At 47.5% G+C, this 18011-nt stretch overlaps 2 protein-coding genes across 4 annotated transcripts; both read right to left on the bottom strand.

Annotated features, from left to right (window-relative positions):
* Window positions 1–972: 972 nt before the first annotated feature.
* On the bottom strand, window positions 973–7549 carry LOC101755510. Of its 3 annotated transcripts, none has more exons than XM_022829224.1 (12): window positions 7415–7549; window positions 6942–7003; window positions 6780–6837; window positions 4590–4832; window positions 3955–4391; window positions 3547–3840; window positions 3153–3402; window positions 2644–2780; window positions 2515–2558; window positions 2016–2192; window positions 1851–1934; window positions 973–1762 (listed from the first exon to the last, which is right to left on the bottom strand). In XM_022829224.1, exons 1-12 carry the CDS (start codon window positions 7532–7534, stop codon window positions 1599–1601), a joined length of 2070 nt encoding a protein of 689 aa, XP_022684959.1. In that variant the 5' UTR covers window positions 7535–7549; the 3' UTR covers window positions 973–1598. The 3 variants fall into 3 exon arrangements, with proteins under 3 accessions (XP_022684959.1, XP_022684958.1, XP_004980038.1); XM_004979981.3 differs by lacking the exons at window positions 6780–6837; window positions 6942–7003; window positions 7415–7549 and adding exons at window positions 4942–4999; window positions 5104–5165; window positions 5399–5641; window positions 5754–6378 and having other exon boundaries at window positions 1228–1762; window positions 3153–3840; XM_022829223.1 differs by having other exon boundaries at window positions 3153–3840.
* A 6026-nt stretch (window positions 7550–13575) lies between these two features.
* On the bottom strand, window positions 13576–17074 carry LOC101760111. Its single transcript, XM_004980866.3, has 2 exons — window positions 15634–17074; window positions 13576–14058 (listed from the first exon to the last, which is right to left on the bottom strand). Exons 1-2 carry the CDS (start codon window positions 16977–16979, stop codon window positions 13947–13949), a joined length of 1458 nt encoding a protein of 485 aa, XP_004980923.2. The 5' UTR covers window positions 16980–17074; the 3' UTR covers window positions 13576–13946.
* Between the last annotated feature and the right edge of the window lie 937 nt (window positions 17075–18011).

Here is an 18011-nt window from a genome sequence, read left to right as displayed (position 1 = left end):
GAGGCGGCGGTGCTGCAAGCTTGGAGGCGGCGGCGGTGCTGCAAGCTTGGAGGAGGCGGCTAGGGTTGGGAAAAAAGGGCCAGGGGCGTCGGCTTTTATAGGGGCGTCTCGGCGTGCGGGCCCACGGGCGAGGCGGACTCCGCGCTCGGCATGGAAGGCGGAGTAGAATCCGGCCAGCGGTTGCGGGGTTGGGGATGACAGGTGGGTCCCACCTGTCGGCAACCGAGGGAGGAGGGGAGCGGAGCTGGGCCGGCGCGGTGATCTGGGCCGGTGGCGAGCTGCTGGGCCGGGAGGGGAAAACGAGCCGCCTGCGCTGGTGCTGCTGGGCTGCGAGGTGAGGAAGGAAAGAAACGGCCCAAGCTGAAGGAGAAGCAAAAGAAAGAGAAAGTTTTGAAATAAAATCGAATTTTGAAATTTAAACTCAAGTTCAAATTGAAGCAAGACAAAAAAAATATATGCACCACCATGAATGCGCAATGAACTCCTATGGTGGGTTAATTCTAATTTTGGAAAATGCTTTTAAATGCCTAAGAATTCAAATGCAACCTTAATGTGGGCAAATTTTATTAAGTTTGGAAATTTCAAATTTTGGGCGTTACACACAATTCACGAACATAGTATGATACAATAGGTAACTTGATGACAAAAGAAGAAGCAAGATACCAGGTTGTCGATTGGGCAACTGACTGTTAATGAAATCAAATTACTAAAATAAGGAGGCTTGCAGAGCTATGACAAATAATACTACTGTGGAGGAAACAGCAAAACCTCTGCCTTTTGACAGTTGGCTCGACCGCAAGCCCCTGCCAATTTCATATCTCACCCAACTGCTTTCTCATTCAAACCAAAAACATTACTGTCCAAGAATGTAGATCAAATGCTGGATGTTGCAGATCCACACAAGGCCGTTAACTTCACAGTAAGCTGAACTTGGTCTGGTACCTTTAAAGCAAAACTAAGATAGAAGATAAATTAAATTCGCACACCACATAAGGATTCAAGTTGATGCATGCTACTACATGCTCACTTTGGAGGAACAAAATGCCCAATAGTCATATGGATGCAACGACACTGTAGATCAGGTGCTCACATGTGGTTCAGGTTTGGACACAGCCAGGACTCCCAACACTTACTCATACTAATTCTGTGGATCAAGCACTCAGTCACAGCCAGGTTTCAAGGCATCCTATCCTACAGCATGTCACCTGAAGGATCTCTTCCACAAGATTTGCTACCAAATCCTGTGTCATTTTTTCTGCTACATTCACTTGTAATTGTCTTTTTCAATGTGTGCAAACACACACTTACATGGCACAAGCTAAGTTGCATTTGTGTAAGCACACACTTGCATGGCAAAAGGCAGTAGTATTTAGGAAAATCATGCCAATTAAGCATCAAATATCCATCTCCACCTTGTTCAAGCCACCAAAAATAACCCTTTCTGAATTTGGGTCCAAGGCTCTAAGCTCTGCCACTGATGACAGCTCGTAGCTAGTAACATGCATCGAGCATTTTTTTCAAATGAAACAAGTAACAGTTATGAACTACAGAATCCAAGAGACATGTAAAAATGTCATAACCATCTGTGGCCAGACTCTTCACCGTCTCCTGGTGCCCTTCTTACTCTTGACAATTTGAAATCCACCGTCATCTTCTGGTGGTGGCGATTTTGGCTTGTTGGCTTTTGATGATTGCGGTTTTGGCTTGTTGGCTTCTGATGATTGCGGTTTTTGTGGTGGAACAGATGATGGCGGTTTCAGAGCTTCAGTGAGAGGATGATGATGAGGTGGATGAGTAGCGAGCAGAAGAAGAAACCACAATACATTGATTGAGAAAGCTGGCTGCAATACCTGGCTTAAAAAGAGACGCAAACGGCACAGGAAACGACACAGGAGTTCGCTCCTTCATAGACGACTCAGCCTGCTGTGAAGGTCCTGAAATGGATGATGAGGTAGATGAGTACCGAGCAGAAGAAAAACCAGATTTACATTGATTGAGAAAGCAGGCCATTGTACCTTTCTTCGATGCAGCTGCATGCGAGACAGGATTTCCTTTCTTGATAGACGACTCAGCCTGTTGTGAAGGTCCTGAATCAGTTCCCCCTTTTGCGCATGATGAGAGTCCTAAACCAGTTGCTTCTTTGCTGTCTGAAGGTTTTGGACCAGTAGCTTTTGTCATGTCCGAAGTTTTTTCTGAAACCATTGACACATAACATATCAGAACCAACATTACGACAACACAGTGCAAAGTTAGTATACAGATGCATCATATTCTCTCTCAAACACACATTGTGCTCCTGCCAGCTGCCTTAGGTTGGTGCAAGCAAAGTTCATTTCAAAAGTAATAGTGTTCTGATGGTATTATGCATATGAGAGGATTTTGTCTACCATTCTCATAGAGCTATCCTTCTTATCTAAGCCTGATATAGATTTGATCATCTTGCCAGAAGATATTTTAAGCATATTACTAGCTATGCAACTTCAACAAAAATTGGAACAAAGTACAAACAAATACCTCGGCAGTGGGGGCAGTAACAGCGAACCTGACATGCAAGTAACCTACAAGTTACGAAATGTTAAAGCTTATATTTTGAAGGGTGAGATAACAAAAAAGAAATCTAAGTTTGGACTGTGGAAAACATACTCTGCTGTAATGTCGATTGAATTCCTGACCAAACACCAAATGATTCGAGCGGCAAGATCATCTAAATGCGCAGGTATCATAAGTTCAATCCCATCATCATCCTTGAATTTCTCTTTCCAAGGCTTAACAGACTTGTCCTGAAACAAGAAGAAAACCCAACAAACAGAAGATATTGAGGTGATTCAAAAGAGCAAATTAAGAAAAAAGAGAATATTTGTTTATAACAGCGACATTAAGGGGGGTTATTCAGCTATAATTGTGTTGTTAACTGTATGTATTTGAACTCATTTGGCCAATATACTTGTACATATTTTGCCAAATGACAAGATAGAGAAGTGGATCAAGAGTTTTTTATGAGGAAAAGGCATCTCCAATTTTACTGTACCCATCTACACTTTTTGCTAAAATATGGACAGATTTTTCTAAGATAGGTTAACCGCTATCAAAGTATTAGTTCAAACATGCTAATTTAATCATGCGAAATAAATTAAAATGTGAAAGAAACTTACAAAGCGATGCTCTACGCCATGAGTGAACTCATCCCTCATGAGACCGAAGAGGCTATGTTGCCTGTTTTGGTAACCTTTCCCCAAACTCTCAGCCTTAGCAATTATGTCCTTAAACACTGCCAGTTTTGAGAGGCGCTTGAGATCAGCATTTTTAGGCATTACAGCTTCCATCATTATCTGTTCCCACCTCAGTTGCTCATGCTGACGCAAGCTTTTATACTTCTTTCTCAAGAGCACTAGCAACATACCCCTGTCAATGGACTCAATGCAGGAGATATGTGTCTCAATATATAGTATTTCGTTTCTCAATAATAATGGACTAATCCGTGATTCAAGAAATACAATTAGATTCTCTAAATAGGGTGGGTACTTTGTGTTCAAGGAGAATGTGGACCTTATTAGACGAACCAACCCTCTCAAATCAGCTTTCAGGTTATATGAATCGAGGTTCAGTCTAGCAATGATTAAAACCTTAACATGTTCATTGACAACCTTGAAATACTCTAGTGTAAACTGGCCTGCCCAGCTCTTGCCCTTAGCAAATGTCTTGGTGAAGCACTTCAACAATGATGAAAGGATTCTGCAACCTTTCTTCTCCATATCTACAGATTCCTCACCATCTGGGCGAGTAACTTTCCTTACAAACTTGCCTTTATTTTCATCACAATATTTAGCAAGGGTAGGAGGCCTGGAATATATATGATTTAACTATCAATGAAACACATACAAAAAAAAATAATTAAACAATAGCTGCAATGACACATATGTACTATTAAAACAAAGTATTGACAATTGAACTTACTTTCCACCCAGTAGACGGGAACATGCAATGACTATAGCATTACGCCCTACCCCATATGATAGCAAACTGCACTTAGGGTCAATCCGATGGTTTCCATAGATGAAATATTGATCCGTAAGTTTCATTTTGGTCTTCTTTTCATACATATGCATCATATGTTCTGAAGGCTCCTCTAAATTGACTGCTAAGACAACCTTCCCAGAACAGTGATGTACGAAAATTGGAACCATCTTGCATTTGGTTCTGGAAGCATCGACCATCTTACACTCATCATTGTGCTCTATCTGAATATCACTCTTGCTACATGCATCAAGTTGTTGCCTATCAATATCTTGAGGACAGTCAGCACTGATATTGGAGGTAAGTGAGGACCTTGAAGAGAGTTCAGCAAGCCGAAAGAAGGCTTTGTTGACATCAACATCCTCCCTTGGAAGCATCTGTATGATTTTCATGTTTGCAACATAAGAAAAAGATATCAATCAATAGAACCATGATTGTTCTTTCTTAAAAACAGGGAAGACATGAAAGGCACATTGCATAGATAAAAAAATCAAAGCAAAATATGCCTTATTTCCATTAAACAGAACTGTAAATAGCTGAACAATTGATGAGTATAACAATAAAAACATGGGTACCATGGCAGCGCTAAGTAGAGTGTTATGGTCCCGCCATGATGCCACCGCAAACACAGATAAAGCCTCATCCACAATTGAGTTGTGAATCGATCTCTTTGTGCCCTCTACAATTGCGCTTGCTGGTGCTGATGCCTTCTCTTCAATCACCAGAAATAGCATTGGCAATGTCTCCATGGCATCTCCATAAGCCTCCTCCCACATAGTTTTAGCATTCTGTGCGAGTAACTTCACTATCCTCGGATCCTAGACACGTACAGAAGATATAAATTGTGAGTTGAAAGATGAATTTAACTAAATGGATAAGCTATGAGACAACGGATGGGTATTAGTAATGATATTAAAAAACCCATACATGCAGATAAAATGGAAGATCCTCAATCGAGTTGTCCAGCGGCCATTTAATTTCAACCCTGATAAATCAAAATGGATCAAGAAGATTTCAGTCATTGCTGGAATCATGCATGAATTGCAATCGAATCAAGCATCATTAGCAATTGAGGACATTGACACACACCTTGCATGCTCTGTTGGGTCGTGCACCCTGCAGGGAAGGTGATACAGCGTCGTGGACATCTCCTGGAAGATGAGGAAGAAGAAGGAAAAAAAAAAGAGGTAATTTTGCTCAGAACCTTGAAGTCACATTGAACCACTCGATTGAAAGCTCAGAACGCCGAAACAAAGTATGGGGATTAATGGCCTAGTTTCCCAATGAAATGGCTAAAACCTACCAAAGCGCATCTGAACTAAGAAGGGCATTGAACCGTAGATAGCTGAACAATTGATGAGTATAACAATAAAAACATGGGTACCATGGCAGCATTAAGTAGAGTGTTATGGTCCCTCCATGATGCCACCGCAAACACAGATAAAGCCTCATCCACAACTGAGTTGTAAATCGATCTCTTTGTGCCCTCTACAATTGCGCTTGCTGGTGCTGATGCCTTCTCTTCAATCACCAGAAATAGCATTGGCCATATCTCCATGGTATCTCCATAAGCCTCCTCCCACGTATGTTTAGTGTTCTCCGCAAGTAACTTCACTGTCCTCGGATCCTAGACACATACAGAAGGTATAAATTGTGAGTTTAAAGATGAATTTAACTAAGGCCCTGTTTGGTTCCAAGCTGAGCCTTCTAAAATCTCCTAAAAATGTGTTTGGTTCCACCTCCTAAAACTGACTAAAGGCAATAAATGCAGTAGCAAAAGGTCCATGCTGCCCTCCCCCGTGCCCCTGCTCCTTCTCCTTCTCTGACTGCGAGGAGTTCCGCCGCCTCCCGCCCTCCAAGTCCTCCAAGACCACCGGCGACCGCGAGGAGCGCCGCACGCTCGGCCTCCTCCTCCTCCGCGGCGAGGAGGTCGTCTCCATGACCGTCGAGGGTCCGCCGCCGGGGGAGCCCTCGCCGGCCCGGGTGTCGGCCGCGCCGCTGGACGCGGGATGCCCACCGGCCCGCTGCTCCAGGCCGCTCCAGGCCTCGCTGGCCCTGTTCGGGGCGTTGCTGGGCCCGCCCCCCAGATCTCGTGGCCGCCGATGCCCAACCTGTCGGCGGGGACCGCCGCCGATGGGGCCGCCACAGATTAGGCCCGGGATGGCGCGTGCGCCGGCGTGGAGGAGGGAGGGGAGCCGCGGCGTGCCAGCCTGCTCTGGCGCAGCGACGACCGGAGGGGGAGGGAGGGAGCGGTGGATCCGGCGGCGGACCGGAGGGGGAGGAAGAAGAAGACGACCGCCCGCCGCCGCGCCGCGGGAGGAGGAAGACAGGCCGGGCTGCCTCCGCGGCGGGGGCATCCGCGGCGGCGTCGCGGAAGCTCCACCTCGACGGCGCGTGGGAGGGCGGGCGGTGGAGCTGCCGTGCGGATCCGGTGGCGCGAGGTGGACGACGGGGTGGTGGGCCGCCGGAGGTGGACGATGGGGTGGTGGGCGGCGGATCCGGCGGGCGCCGGCGTGGAGGAGGGAGGGAGCGGGGACGGCGGCGTTCGGGACGTGGGTGGGGAGCGTGCTGTCGGGAGGGGTATCCCAGGTCCAGAGGGATTTAGGAGGTTGTAGGAGGGGTGGAAAATTTTAGGAGGTGTGTTTGATTTTTTAGACAAATTTTAGTCATTTTTAGCTTCTAAAAGTGGAACCAAACATGCAGATAAAATGGATTAGCTATGAGACAACGGATGAGTATTAGTAATGATATTAAAAAACCCATACATGCAGATAAAATGGAAGATCCTCAATCGAGTTGTCCAGCGGCCATTTAATTTCAACCCTGATAAATCAAAATGGATCAAGAAGATTTCAGTCATTGCTGGAAACATGCATGAATTGCAATCGAATCAAGCATCATTAGCAATTGAGGATACTGACACGCACCTTGCATGCTCTGTTGGGTCGTGCACCCTGCCGGGAAGGTGATAGAGCGTCGTGGGCATCTCCTGGAAGATGAGGAAGAAGAAGGGAAAAAAAAGAGGTAATTTTGCTCAGAACCTTGAAGTCACATTGAACCACTCGATTGAAAGCTCAGAACGCCGAAACAAAGTCTGGGGATTAATGGCTTAATTTCCCAATGAAATGGCTAAAACAAACCAAAGCGCATCTGATCTAAGAAGGGCATTGAACCGTAGCGGCAAAATCAAAACCCGCAGCGACCATGGAGGAATCGCATGAAACATTGATAAACCCCCCCAAATCCAGATCAAGAACCCCAGGAGCAAACAAAACAAAGATCCTCGTGCAACCTGTATATATATCCATCCGCAACAGGAACGATTGAACGAAGCACACGTGTATGCATCACCCGGCGCACGCGCATGTACGAAAGCCAATAGCGGTGCAAGTGAACGTACCTCGGCGAGGGTATGTTCCGGCCGTCCGGCGACGGCGAGGTGGATTCCGTGGCCTTGTTTGTCTCCATCGGCCAGCGCGCCGAGCTGGGCAAGAAGGCGACGGCGGCGCCTTACCACCATGACCGCGCCACGGGCGGCGCCAAGAAGGCGACGGTGACGGAGAAGAAGGCGCCGCACCACCACCACGCCACGGGCGGCGCCAAGAAGTTGACGGCGGCGCCGAGGTGCGCGGAGCGGCGCGTGAAGGACGCGGCGACGGGGCTGCTTCAGTGCTCCCGCGACCGCCGCCGCGTACGAAGGCCACGGCGGCGGCCCCCTCGCCTCTCCCATGCGATTCATCTCCTCTCTTTCGCCTTGAACCCAAAACCCTCCTTGCTGAGAAGGAAGGGACTGGGAGGGGAGGAAGGGTGCTGCTTGTTCCCTGGTCTCCACCCCTGTATATAACTTTACAAAGAAACCCTGCCTCCACCCCTCTTGCACAGCAGCTCAGGCACAGCTTTGTGGCCCTAGCCCCTACCCTACATCTGGTAGTTTTTGTTAGCTTGTGCTCTTTGCCGGTTTGGGCAAGGCACAGGTGCACAGCTTTGCCAAAGAGAAAAGGAAGCAGGGAAAGGCAAAGGGCCGTTTGAAACCCAGTCAGGTTTTGTTGGCTTGTGCCGTGCGTCTTGACCATCCAATTAAGAAGCTGAAAAACCTTACTCCTGTGTCTTATGTGCTCTGTTCCATCAACCATCAATCAATCCATCATCCGAAGCAGAGTGAGGAGAGTGGGAAGTGGTGATTGATCATCACGCCGCTGCTGCGAAATTCCCGGGCTGCTGGTGACTGGTGAGGACTGAGGAGATAGGGAGGGGGTGCGCTACCTACTGTTACTGTGGTAACTAGTAAATTCCATCTTCCTTTGTATGGTCTCTCACAGTCTCTCTACCTGTTCTTACTATGGTAACTAGTTTTTTTTTGGAATAAACTGTGGTAACTTGTAAATTCCATCTTATGGTTATGGAGTTCCAGTTGGAGCACAATGAACCTAGATTGAAATTCTCAATTTCAGAGGGCTCACAATGTGCAAATGGGCCTACGCAACTTCTGAATCATTACCAATGAAGGTATATATGTAGCGGCAGCCTCTTGAAATACAGATAATAGAAATGCATGCAGCCTAACCATTTCAAATTTCTAATACAAATCACTTTGTATGTGTGGCAAATCACCTTTTCTTTTGAAGATCCAAATCTACATAAACCTATAGATCAGCTATGCCTGTTTCCAAGTATGGAATTATCATCTCTTTTACCGATATTGCCCATAGGCCAAGCTCACCCTCGACTTCTAATTTTGTTCATGTATAGATGAGTTCACAGTACAAAAGCTATCAGTAATAATCTTATTATATATATTTATATAGACAAAACTAAATCTGCAACAGTTAGGAGTAACATCGATCTTATCAAGGAGATTAAATCCAATCAGCACCCATACAACAATCTAATAAGGTGCCATCTTTTCTTTTTTAAAAAAAAGAGATAAGATGCCATCTTTGGATGCCAAGAAAAAGGTGCATGTCTGCCTCTGCCTCGCCCAAGAGTGACATAGGCAGGCAGGTTTTGCTTGCAACTGGTTTTCAGTTATATTAATCAATTGGGCATGGAGAGAGAAAGAGAGAGGACTTGAGAGGCCGTGGGCTTTTTTTGTTCTCCTTTCTGTTTGTCGAAAGAATGAAAACGAGTTCGAATCTACAATAATTGTTGGTTTTAATGTTACTAGATGCTCGTGCGTTGCTATAGTGAAACGACGTTGCTTAGCGCGGTATATTTTTTATCGTGTCGTGCAGTACACCACATTTTTTATTGTGTTGTGTAACTTTTTTTATTTAAGTAGTATTAGACTTTTCATACATAAGGGACCACGTGAGTGTGTCCATATCCCAACCACGCGGAGACCGCACACGCAACAAACCGCCGGAGCCCGCCGCCTGCTGTCTCCGTGGTCCGCTCACCCCACATTTGCTCCGCCGACCCTCTCCATCTCCGATCCTCGCCATGATGTCCTCAACGCCACCGCTGGAGCCGGCAGCTGGCGACGACGACAAGGAGTCCCTCCCCCTCGCCGCCGCCTCCGACTACGCATCCGTTGCCTCCACCTTTGACCTCCTCCTCTCTTCCGCCTCACCCCACTCCCCTCCGGCTCGCGTCGCCACCTTCACGCTCTTCCCGACCTCCTCCTCCTCGTTCATCGACCCGCCCTCCTACATCGATGCCACTAGCACCGACGCCGGCTCTTCCTTCCTGCGCTCCCCTCCTCCTTTACGTCGCCGAGATCCACGCACACGGTGGCCTCCAAGTACTCCCTGCTCCCCGTCTCCGACCCGGAGACCGAGGCTGAGCCTGCCACCACTTCGCTTGTCCTCCCTCTGCCCCCACCTCCTCTCCTCCCTCCCTCCCTCCCTCTCTCTCTCTCCTCCTCCTCCGCTAGATTCGGCCGGCCCCATGTGGCGGAACTGTCCAAATTAAACGGTTTAAATGTGCTAACCATCATCTTAATGGTTAATCCGATCACACACACTTAAAACGATGTAATCCGATAGTTCGTTGGGTCAAGCCCAATTAAACCACTGAATATTTCGATCGAAACAACATGCAACAAGTCTCACTCGAAGGTGAGCTAGATGATACAACATGGTATTTTAGGTTACAAACATAGAGTGCTTAATTAATTTACAAACCAAGTTCGAATTTGTAAAAGATTACAGGTCAGAGTTCTTGAAATAAAATACAACGGAAGTCTAAACGATAAAGCGAGAATAAAGATACATGGCAACATGAGTAGCCGGCCACATGTCATCCAACACAAAACCACCTCAAGGCGAGGCCGAAGACCACTCAACCGACCACCCTTCAGGTAAAGGATGGCCATCCCAAGGTTGATCGGCAACCAACTCTAACATTTCATCACTAGTACCTAAAAGTCACAACAAAGCAAGGTTGACTATACTAATACTCAATAAGACTTACCTAAGTGGTATATACTTAGCCAACTCCTAGTATGAAAGGCTTTTGGCTAAGGGGTTTGTTTTGCCAAAAATCAACTAAGAGTGGATCCTTACTTTCAAGTTTTAGCATCCAAATTAAAGTTGAGCTAACCATTCTAAGTGAGCAGTGTTTCAGTGTGGAAACACAATGGATTAGATAACAACATCCACACCATTTCACGGTTGTCGGTCATGCTCTGGCTCTGGCAAATAGTGGTAGCACAAGCGTGAGCAATGACGGCACAGGTGCGAGCAGCGCTAGGTTGGCGCGGGCACCGCAGAAGTGAGGAACGTGGCCGGGGCAGCGTTGGCGCAGATGTCAACAACATGGCGCACACAGGGGTTTGACCATGTGCGGGGGAGGGGGACGGCCAGGTCGGGCGGTGGGGCAGGCGCCGTGGCGTGACACAGGCGGCATGCGCTCTACCCTGCTATTTCTCGCAGCAAGGAACAAAGGGATAGGAAGAGGGAGGATGCGAAGGTGACGAGCAGGCCCGCGCCATTTTTCTTGAAAACAACTTTCCCCCTTCAAAAGAGCAAGGTGCAGCTAGTCAAAAATTCCCCAAAAATACCCATTGGAAAGATAAAATCACAAAGAACCCAAATACGCTTGAACCAACTCCAAAGATAGAAAGGATCACCCAAAATTTGAAAAGTAAAATAGTTGAAATTGAAACTTCACTGAATTTTTAACACCAGAAAACATCACCCAAAAATTATGGAAAATTTTGTAAATTCATCATTTTGCATCTAGTATTTAATTAAAATAACTGGAGGCATAGTTACATAGCAAAATTTTGAGTTACTTCATAATGTTGCATTTGAACAATAAACAACAATAAAACGGATTTAAGCGATTGCAATGCCATGATGCTCATCTTTATGGAGATGATTAATTCTAATTATAATTTAAACACTCGTGGTGTTACACCCCACTCCCTCTCCCCCGGCCGAGGTGGGTGGCACGGCCCGGGTCGGGAAGGCAGCTTGGGTGCGGCCGGTCATGGCGAGTGGGCAGGCGGCCGGGCTGGCCCGGGGCGGTGCGGGAGCTCTCTGGCAGGTAGGACCCACTGTCAGGATGTACGGAAAAAAAGAGGCAGAAGTCTTACTTATTTAATATTAGGTAGATATTTGGACGTATCGTTGAATGGTCGGTCGGCACTGCGTAATACATGTCTCGAATCGTCCATCGGTATACATGGACCAGGTCCAATTCGCTCGTCGCGTGCTCTCGGCCCACACTCGCGCAAAAATTTCGTAAGAGGCCCACCAGTCAGCCTTGCCTAACCCTACCTTATCTGTTTTGATTCCCCACCAACCGTCGCCACCCCGAGCGCGCCCTTCTTCTCCGCCAAATCACCACCGCTGCTCTGAAATCCAATCTCCTCCGCGCACCTTCCCAATCTCCTCTGCACACCTCTGCATGCGGGCTGTCAAAACCTCACACCGTCACACCACATCTCCCTGAAATCCTCAAGCCTCTCCTCTGCCAAATCTTGAGCCACCTCCACCAGCTTGACCATGCGTCCCTCCTCTGCCAAATCTTGAGTCGCCTCCACCTGCCTACCCATTCACCGAGCAGGATGCGGACACACTGCTCCAGCATCCACACCCCCAAGGAGGACGCCACCCCTACCTGCAGGAAGCTGCCACCCCTGCTCCGGTGGCAGCCATGCCCCAAGGACAATGATGTTGTGGCCCCCGCATCGATGCGCTCGTATTCAACCCCTAAAAGGACCCCCCCCCGAGTAGGACGCCGCTGATTCACCCTCTACGACGCGCCCCCGACTAGGACTCGCGGGTGGCCAGGGCTGAGGCGGCACGACTGTGGCTGGGCAGAGGCGCCGCGGGAGCCCTCTAGCAGGTGGGACCCACTTGTTAGAACAGACGAAAAAAGAGGCAGAAGCCTTGCTTGCTTTAATATTAGGTAGAGATATTATAAGATTATTTTATTCCTCCTTTTTAAATATACATGTAAAATTCTTCGCATTTTTTAAATCTCAGGGGGTGTTTTTAGATTAAGGATGAAAATCCGATCTTTATATCCACGAGTGGATATGTACGACCAAAAGTTACAAGAGCACTTAAGACTTTAAATTGTTAAATGAGTACTTAGACTCAAAATCTAAAACCGAGAACACCAGAAACAGAAAAAAAGCTAGAAAGACTAAACTTGACTTCATTCACTCAATTCCTCACGAGCTTCTTGCACGGAGATAGGGGCACCTCCACCACGACCAAACTTGAAGGTATGGATCCCATAGCAGCGCCTCCAACGAGGATGTGGCGTTCAGTCATCACCATCGCTCATCCGACTAGCCGGAATAGGAATAGGTTTTCACCTGGGAAATCCAAAAGAGGTGGAAGTCGCTTTGGCAATGCCTCCATGGAGGTAAACGTCGTCCGCAGACATCGCCATTGCCACAGGTTGAAGAACCAAGCACAGCTCTTGCCGATGACTTTTACACCCCAATCTTCATGCTGCAGTAAGCAGGGGCGGATCTAGGGCCCAGGCTGCCTGGGCTGCAGCCCGGGGCGAGCCCATGTAGTCCCTTTAACATATGTGGTATTTAGCTTAACAAAAGGAGGTTTATGAGGTAAGATTAGACTGTTTTGGCTGTAATTCAGCAACTTAGCCCGGGGTGCAGCTCCGTTTTGGATCCGTCCCTGGCAGTAAGGCAGCCGCCCAATGTAGCTCCAAACCAGCAGCCGCCACGCGACCATGCCGAATGCTGAGCTCACCGACGAAGCACCGTGGGACTTGCCTCCTCCAAATTCAGCTTAAGGAGCCGGATCCGGCTAGCCACCCGCCGCACCCACCCGAAAGACGGTGACAAGATCGATGCCTGAGCACAGCTGTTTGGAGCTCCGGAGCTAATTTTTAGCCAACTAAAGTTTAGTTGGGGTCTCCAAATAGGCCTCGATTGATTTGCTCCATTTGCTTCACCGGACAACGACCGAGGCAGTGCACAACTGATTTAGTATTCCCCGTGTTTCTAAATGATATACAGCGTGGTTCGTCCTAAACCTCAAAGACGGATGGAGGAACCGATGTGCAAGTTTGACAACAATCGAGGCAGTGCACTTGCTGGTCAATCGCTTCAAAACTGAGCCATGATGTGCTCTCCCATAATTCAAAATTCAAACCGCATTAATCTAATAACCACTTCAGATGGGTAATGCATTCGCATATTACATATAAAGATGCATAATAGCCTCCAGAAAATCTCCATAGAGAATGAACATGGAAGACAGCCATAGGCAACTGCTCTCTCACATGCTACAGCTAATAAATTAGTAGTTCTTAAACAGCAAGCACCACCACTATGGGCTGTGGCCTGTAGAGGTGTTCAAAGTCGATCACACCAAACATAAGCCATTGGCAATAATATACTACTTGAAATAATTGTAAGGCTATAGTTTGTCACTTCCTCGATTCAGCAGCAGACCACTTCCTCGATTCAGCGGCAGATCACTTCCTCGACTGTCACCACCAACCCATGCTCAAGCACGGCATTTGGCTGCCTTCGATTCTGCTTGCTCCACTTCCAATTGACCCTTCTTTTGCGCCACCCTGCACTGCTTTGCCTTCTGCATCATTTCACTTAGTTCCCGACTGCACAAAAAGAAGAAATAGTCACAAGGCAAATCCCGCAACGCAACTAGTTCCTGATCACATGAAAAAGAGAAAGGTAGACAACAAGCACTAGCTCATTAATTCACAGCAATAATAATATATAACGGGATGTATCTTTCTGAGATGGCTGCCTGCTGGGTTCTTGTGGGTTAATCAGACAGAGATCCGATTCAGCTGCCGTTTATTAACTCGGTGGACATGATTATGTGGTTGGATTATTCACCGCAGAAGAAAATAGTTAAGCATAATTTATCACATAGATTTAGACAATATAATTCTAACTTAGCACATAGGGGGGCATAAGTATACCAGGTACACTCGAACTGCTTAATGATGATATGAGAGTGCTTCGACAATCTAAGAGCAGCATCCAGCTGATAAAACAATAAATTTTCAAAGTAGTCTAGCATGAGTCTAATTAATATTTTTCACTTTGGACATACAAGTATAAATGTTACTGCCGGGTTATCCAAATCATACAGTGCTGTCTTAAATCAGAGTCTTTTATGATTCACCTATATAGATGATATAAAAAGCTAGGCAAATTTTGCCACAGGATACTACGGCTTAGAGATTGTTTGCTCAAAGACATAAAAAAAGTTGATTTTTGCTGCTGCAGACTCCCAAATGTGTGAATATTTTCTGGGGGCACAATCTAGTGTCTTTTGGCAAAGATCATTGTTTTTTGAACATTTGCCAAAAGACACTAAATTATGTCCTCAGCAAGTTTACACACATTGAGAGTGCACAGCAGTAAAAATCAACGTCGTCAATGTGTTGAGCAAAAACCTAATCACGAAGTTCCCATGGCAAAATTTCCCAAAAACTAAGATTGTATCAACAACGTACTTGTGTATGAAAGAATATGACGACCACTCTATATACCACCCAATGGAATTTCTACACATTGAGGGTGGCACATAGAATAGATGTTCCACTTTCCTAACCCTAAAAGTGGCCGTACAAGTTCTAGGGCGCTAAGTGTTAGAAATTCAATTCATTTCCCTCAGCCTTCGGTCAGCTGGCCCAGTTGACAACTTCATAAAATCAAGCTTCTTTATGTGTTGCTATATTTACCTTGTGTTTCTTATGTCATCACAAGTTTGCACCTGAAGGTTATAAAATCCTTGATGACAAAATGCACGGGCTAAAATAAGCAAGAAAGGTTTCTTTCCAGCATAAAGAGTATGAAGGATTAAAGTAGGACCTAAAACATTGATTAGTTAATATCATGTGTTGCCAAATCACAACGATTAGCCACTAGACGATAGTCTGACTGTCTGAATTTACTCCAGATAAGATTGATGGGATAAAAATTACTTGAGGGGCAACATTCAATCCTAGAGGACATACATACAATGTACAATACCAATATGCTAATTGCCTACACTACATCCCCATCGTGTCCTCTTCATGCTTCAAAATGTACAAAAAAATGCACTAGAGGCTGCTAAACACGATAAATTTAGTAAAAATAGTTCAAAGACTGGAAGTGTACAAACGATAAGCCACAAGGCGTAAACAAATGACAAAGTAAAGAAGATGTAAAGTTACCTTTTGATGGCATCATCCATGCCAAGGTAATAGGAGATTCCGCTAGGGATGAAGGAGTGTCCATCAAAGATGATCCTGCGAGCCCTAGGCCTGTCAGTGGTGCACCCTTCTTCCTCTTCATTGATATAGATGGCGGATGACTTGAGCATCTTTTTCCCCATGTTGACTTTAATTATCCAGTAAGTGGTGTGGTCCTCATTCAACAGGAAGCAGAATTCAGCTGGATTTACCAAGCTAACCAGAGGATACATAGGCTTCACCCGTGGAAGGCTCTGGCCATTGTAAAGACCCCAGAACTCAGCTGCCTCCATGGTGTGACCTCTGTACCATCGCCCACTTGGGAAGACGTGAGGAAATTTCCACGGAAACGTCCATGATCTTATTGTGAAAGGAGATCGCGCTCGGTTGGCTTTACCGGTGGTAACACAGACGAGTTTGAGCGTGAAATCAGCAGTGACGCAGACACATCGAGCTTTGTCAGGGCAGTCTCCATCGGGATGTGAGCGGTCAGATTGCAAAGCTTCGTGAGGCAGCGGGATGTAATGGAGCAGCAGCTCATCTGTGGTGTTCTTGTCACTGGCCCGGAGGACGTCAACAACAAGTATGCCCTGGTAGTTGTCAACCCAGCACAAGTAGCGTCCATGGAGGGGGATGATGGCGTCAGTGATCCAACGGCGAACCCTGGGGCCCGGGGGTAACCGCACCTTCTTAATCATCCAGTCTGCTTCTTCTTTTTCAGTGTTCTTGTGCGAGGCAGAAGCAGGAAGTGCAGGGTGGTGCAGCAGGCAGAGCTCGCCCTCTAGGCCGAAGTTGGTGAAATCCACGACCGTGAACCCGCCTTTGCTGCCGTGGCACAGGAGGCCAGTATGTTTCTCCGCCATGATTCTCTGCTGGCAGCGCTGGTACGGCTTGAAGTAAATGTCCTCATCGGGGTTGCTGACGCCACCGGTGAAACAAGTGCGAAGCCGATGGAGCGACGGAGGCGACGAGAAGGCCGAGTAGACGAACATGTCGACGGGGAAGCTGGCGGTGTCCTTGCAGCACATTGGATCCTCCAGGGGCACGATAGCCGTGAAGAGGATGGAGTGGTTGTCGGCGGCGATCACGCATGGCTCCCGCAGGCGGCCTTCGAACTCCGCCCTGCTCGGCCAGTCGAGGTACAGGCGGGACACCGCGGGAGAGTCGGCGACCCGGATGGAGGCGCGGATGGGCCTGTCGGTGCAGGTGTAGGAGATCTCCGACGCTGTGCCGTCCGCTTCGTCCTCCACGTCCCGGTCGGTGCGGTGGATGAAGCGGTCGAGGATTATCCAGGAGGGGCGGGCGGGAATCGACGGGAATGGATCCATGGAGTTGGGATCTAGGGTTCCTCTCGCCGGCGGCTGCTGTGGGGAAGGAAGGGGATGAGGAAAGTGGACCGAGGCCACCCACCGTATCCGCCGCTCCCCCTCAGCTATATTCCTGTCCTCCAAAATTACCATCGTATCCTTTGCTTCGAGACAGAGATGCAAATTCTTATGCTTCTGTTCAAATTCGGACCAACGACAGGTCAAATTGGTGTATTCCCTTTGAATTGCTGCGGCGACCAGTGAGTAGATGCAAAATTAGTATTCATTTTGTGTTTTCTAGATACAAATTTTTTTATATGGATCTAGCGTAGCAAAAGTTTTATATCTAGAAAAGCTAAAATGAATAGTAATTTAGGATATAGGGAGTACTATTTATTGTGGGGCTCAAAATGACGCATGTTCGTGATTATATTCCATCGCCGATCTTAGCTTAAGCACTACTAGGGAATGGATCTTTCGTCTCGAGGCTTAGTACCGATTGTATTTTTGACCTGATACAAATGTGAGTATTAGTACCTGACCTAACGAATTGTCTCCGAGAAGATCCACATCAGTCTTTACGTTTGTGGAGTTATTGATCAGGAAGCAGCATCCGACGGTAGCTATATGAGAATCATCAGTCCTGCTCCTCCTCCTTGTCTACACTACCTCCCCTTATCCCTCTCTCTCTCTCACACACACAGTCTCCTCTTCTACTGCCTCCCCTCTCCCCCTCTGCTCGCCTCTCACCGGCAGTGAGGAGTAGCGATCGCGCGAGGTGAGGCGGCGGCGGGGGGTGGGGGGCAGAGGGTGGTGGAGGGGCCGAGCGGTGGGAGGGGCGGGCGGCGGCGGATGGTGGTGGGACGGGGTCAGGAGGGGACCGGCGGGAGGGGGGGCAAAGGGTGGTGGAGGGTCCGAGCAGGGGCGGGCGGTGGCGGATGGTGGCGGGACGGGGTCAGGAGGGGGTGGAGGGGACCGGCGGTGGGGGGATTTTTAAAAAAATTTTAATACCCTTTAGTACTGAACTATCAGGACCGGTTGCAAAACCGGTAC

Source organism: Setaria italica, chromosome VIII (genome assembly GCF_000263155.2).
Source record: "Setaria italica strain Yugu1 chromosome VIII, Setaria_italica_v2.0, whole genome shotgun sequence".
NCBI lineage: Eukaryota > Viridiplantae > Streptophyta > Magnoliopsida > Poales > Poaceae > Setaria > Setaria italica.
This window is presented reverse-complemented; position numbering and strand designations above follow the sequence as displayed.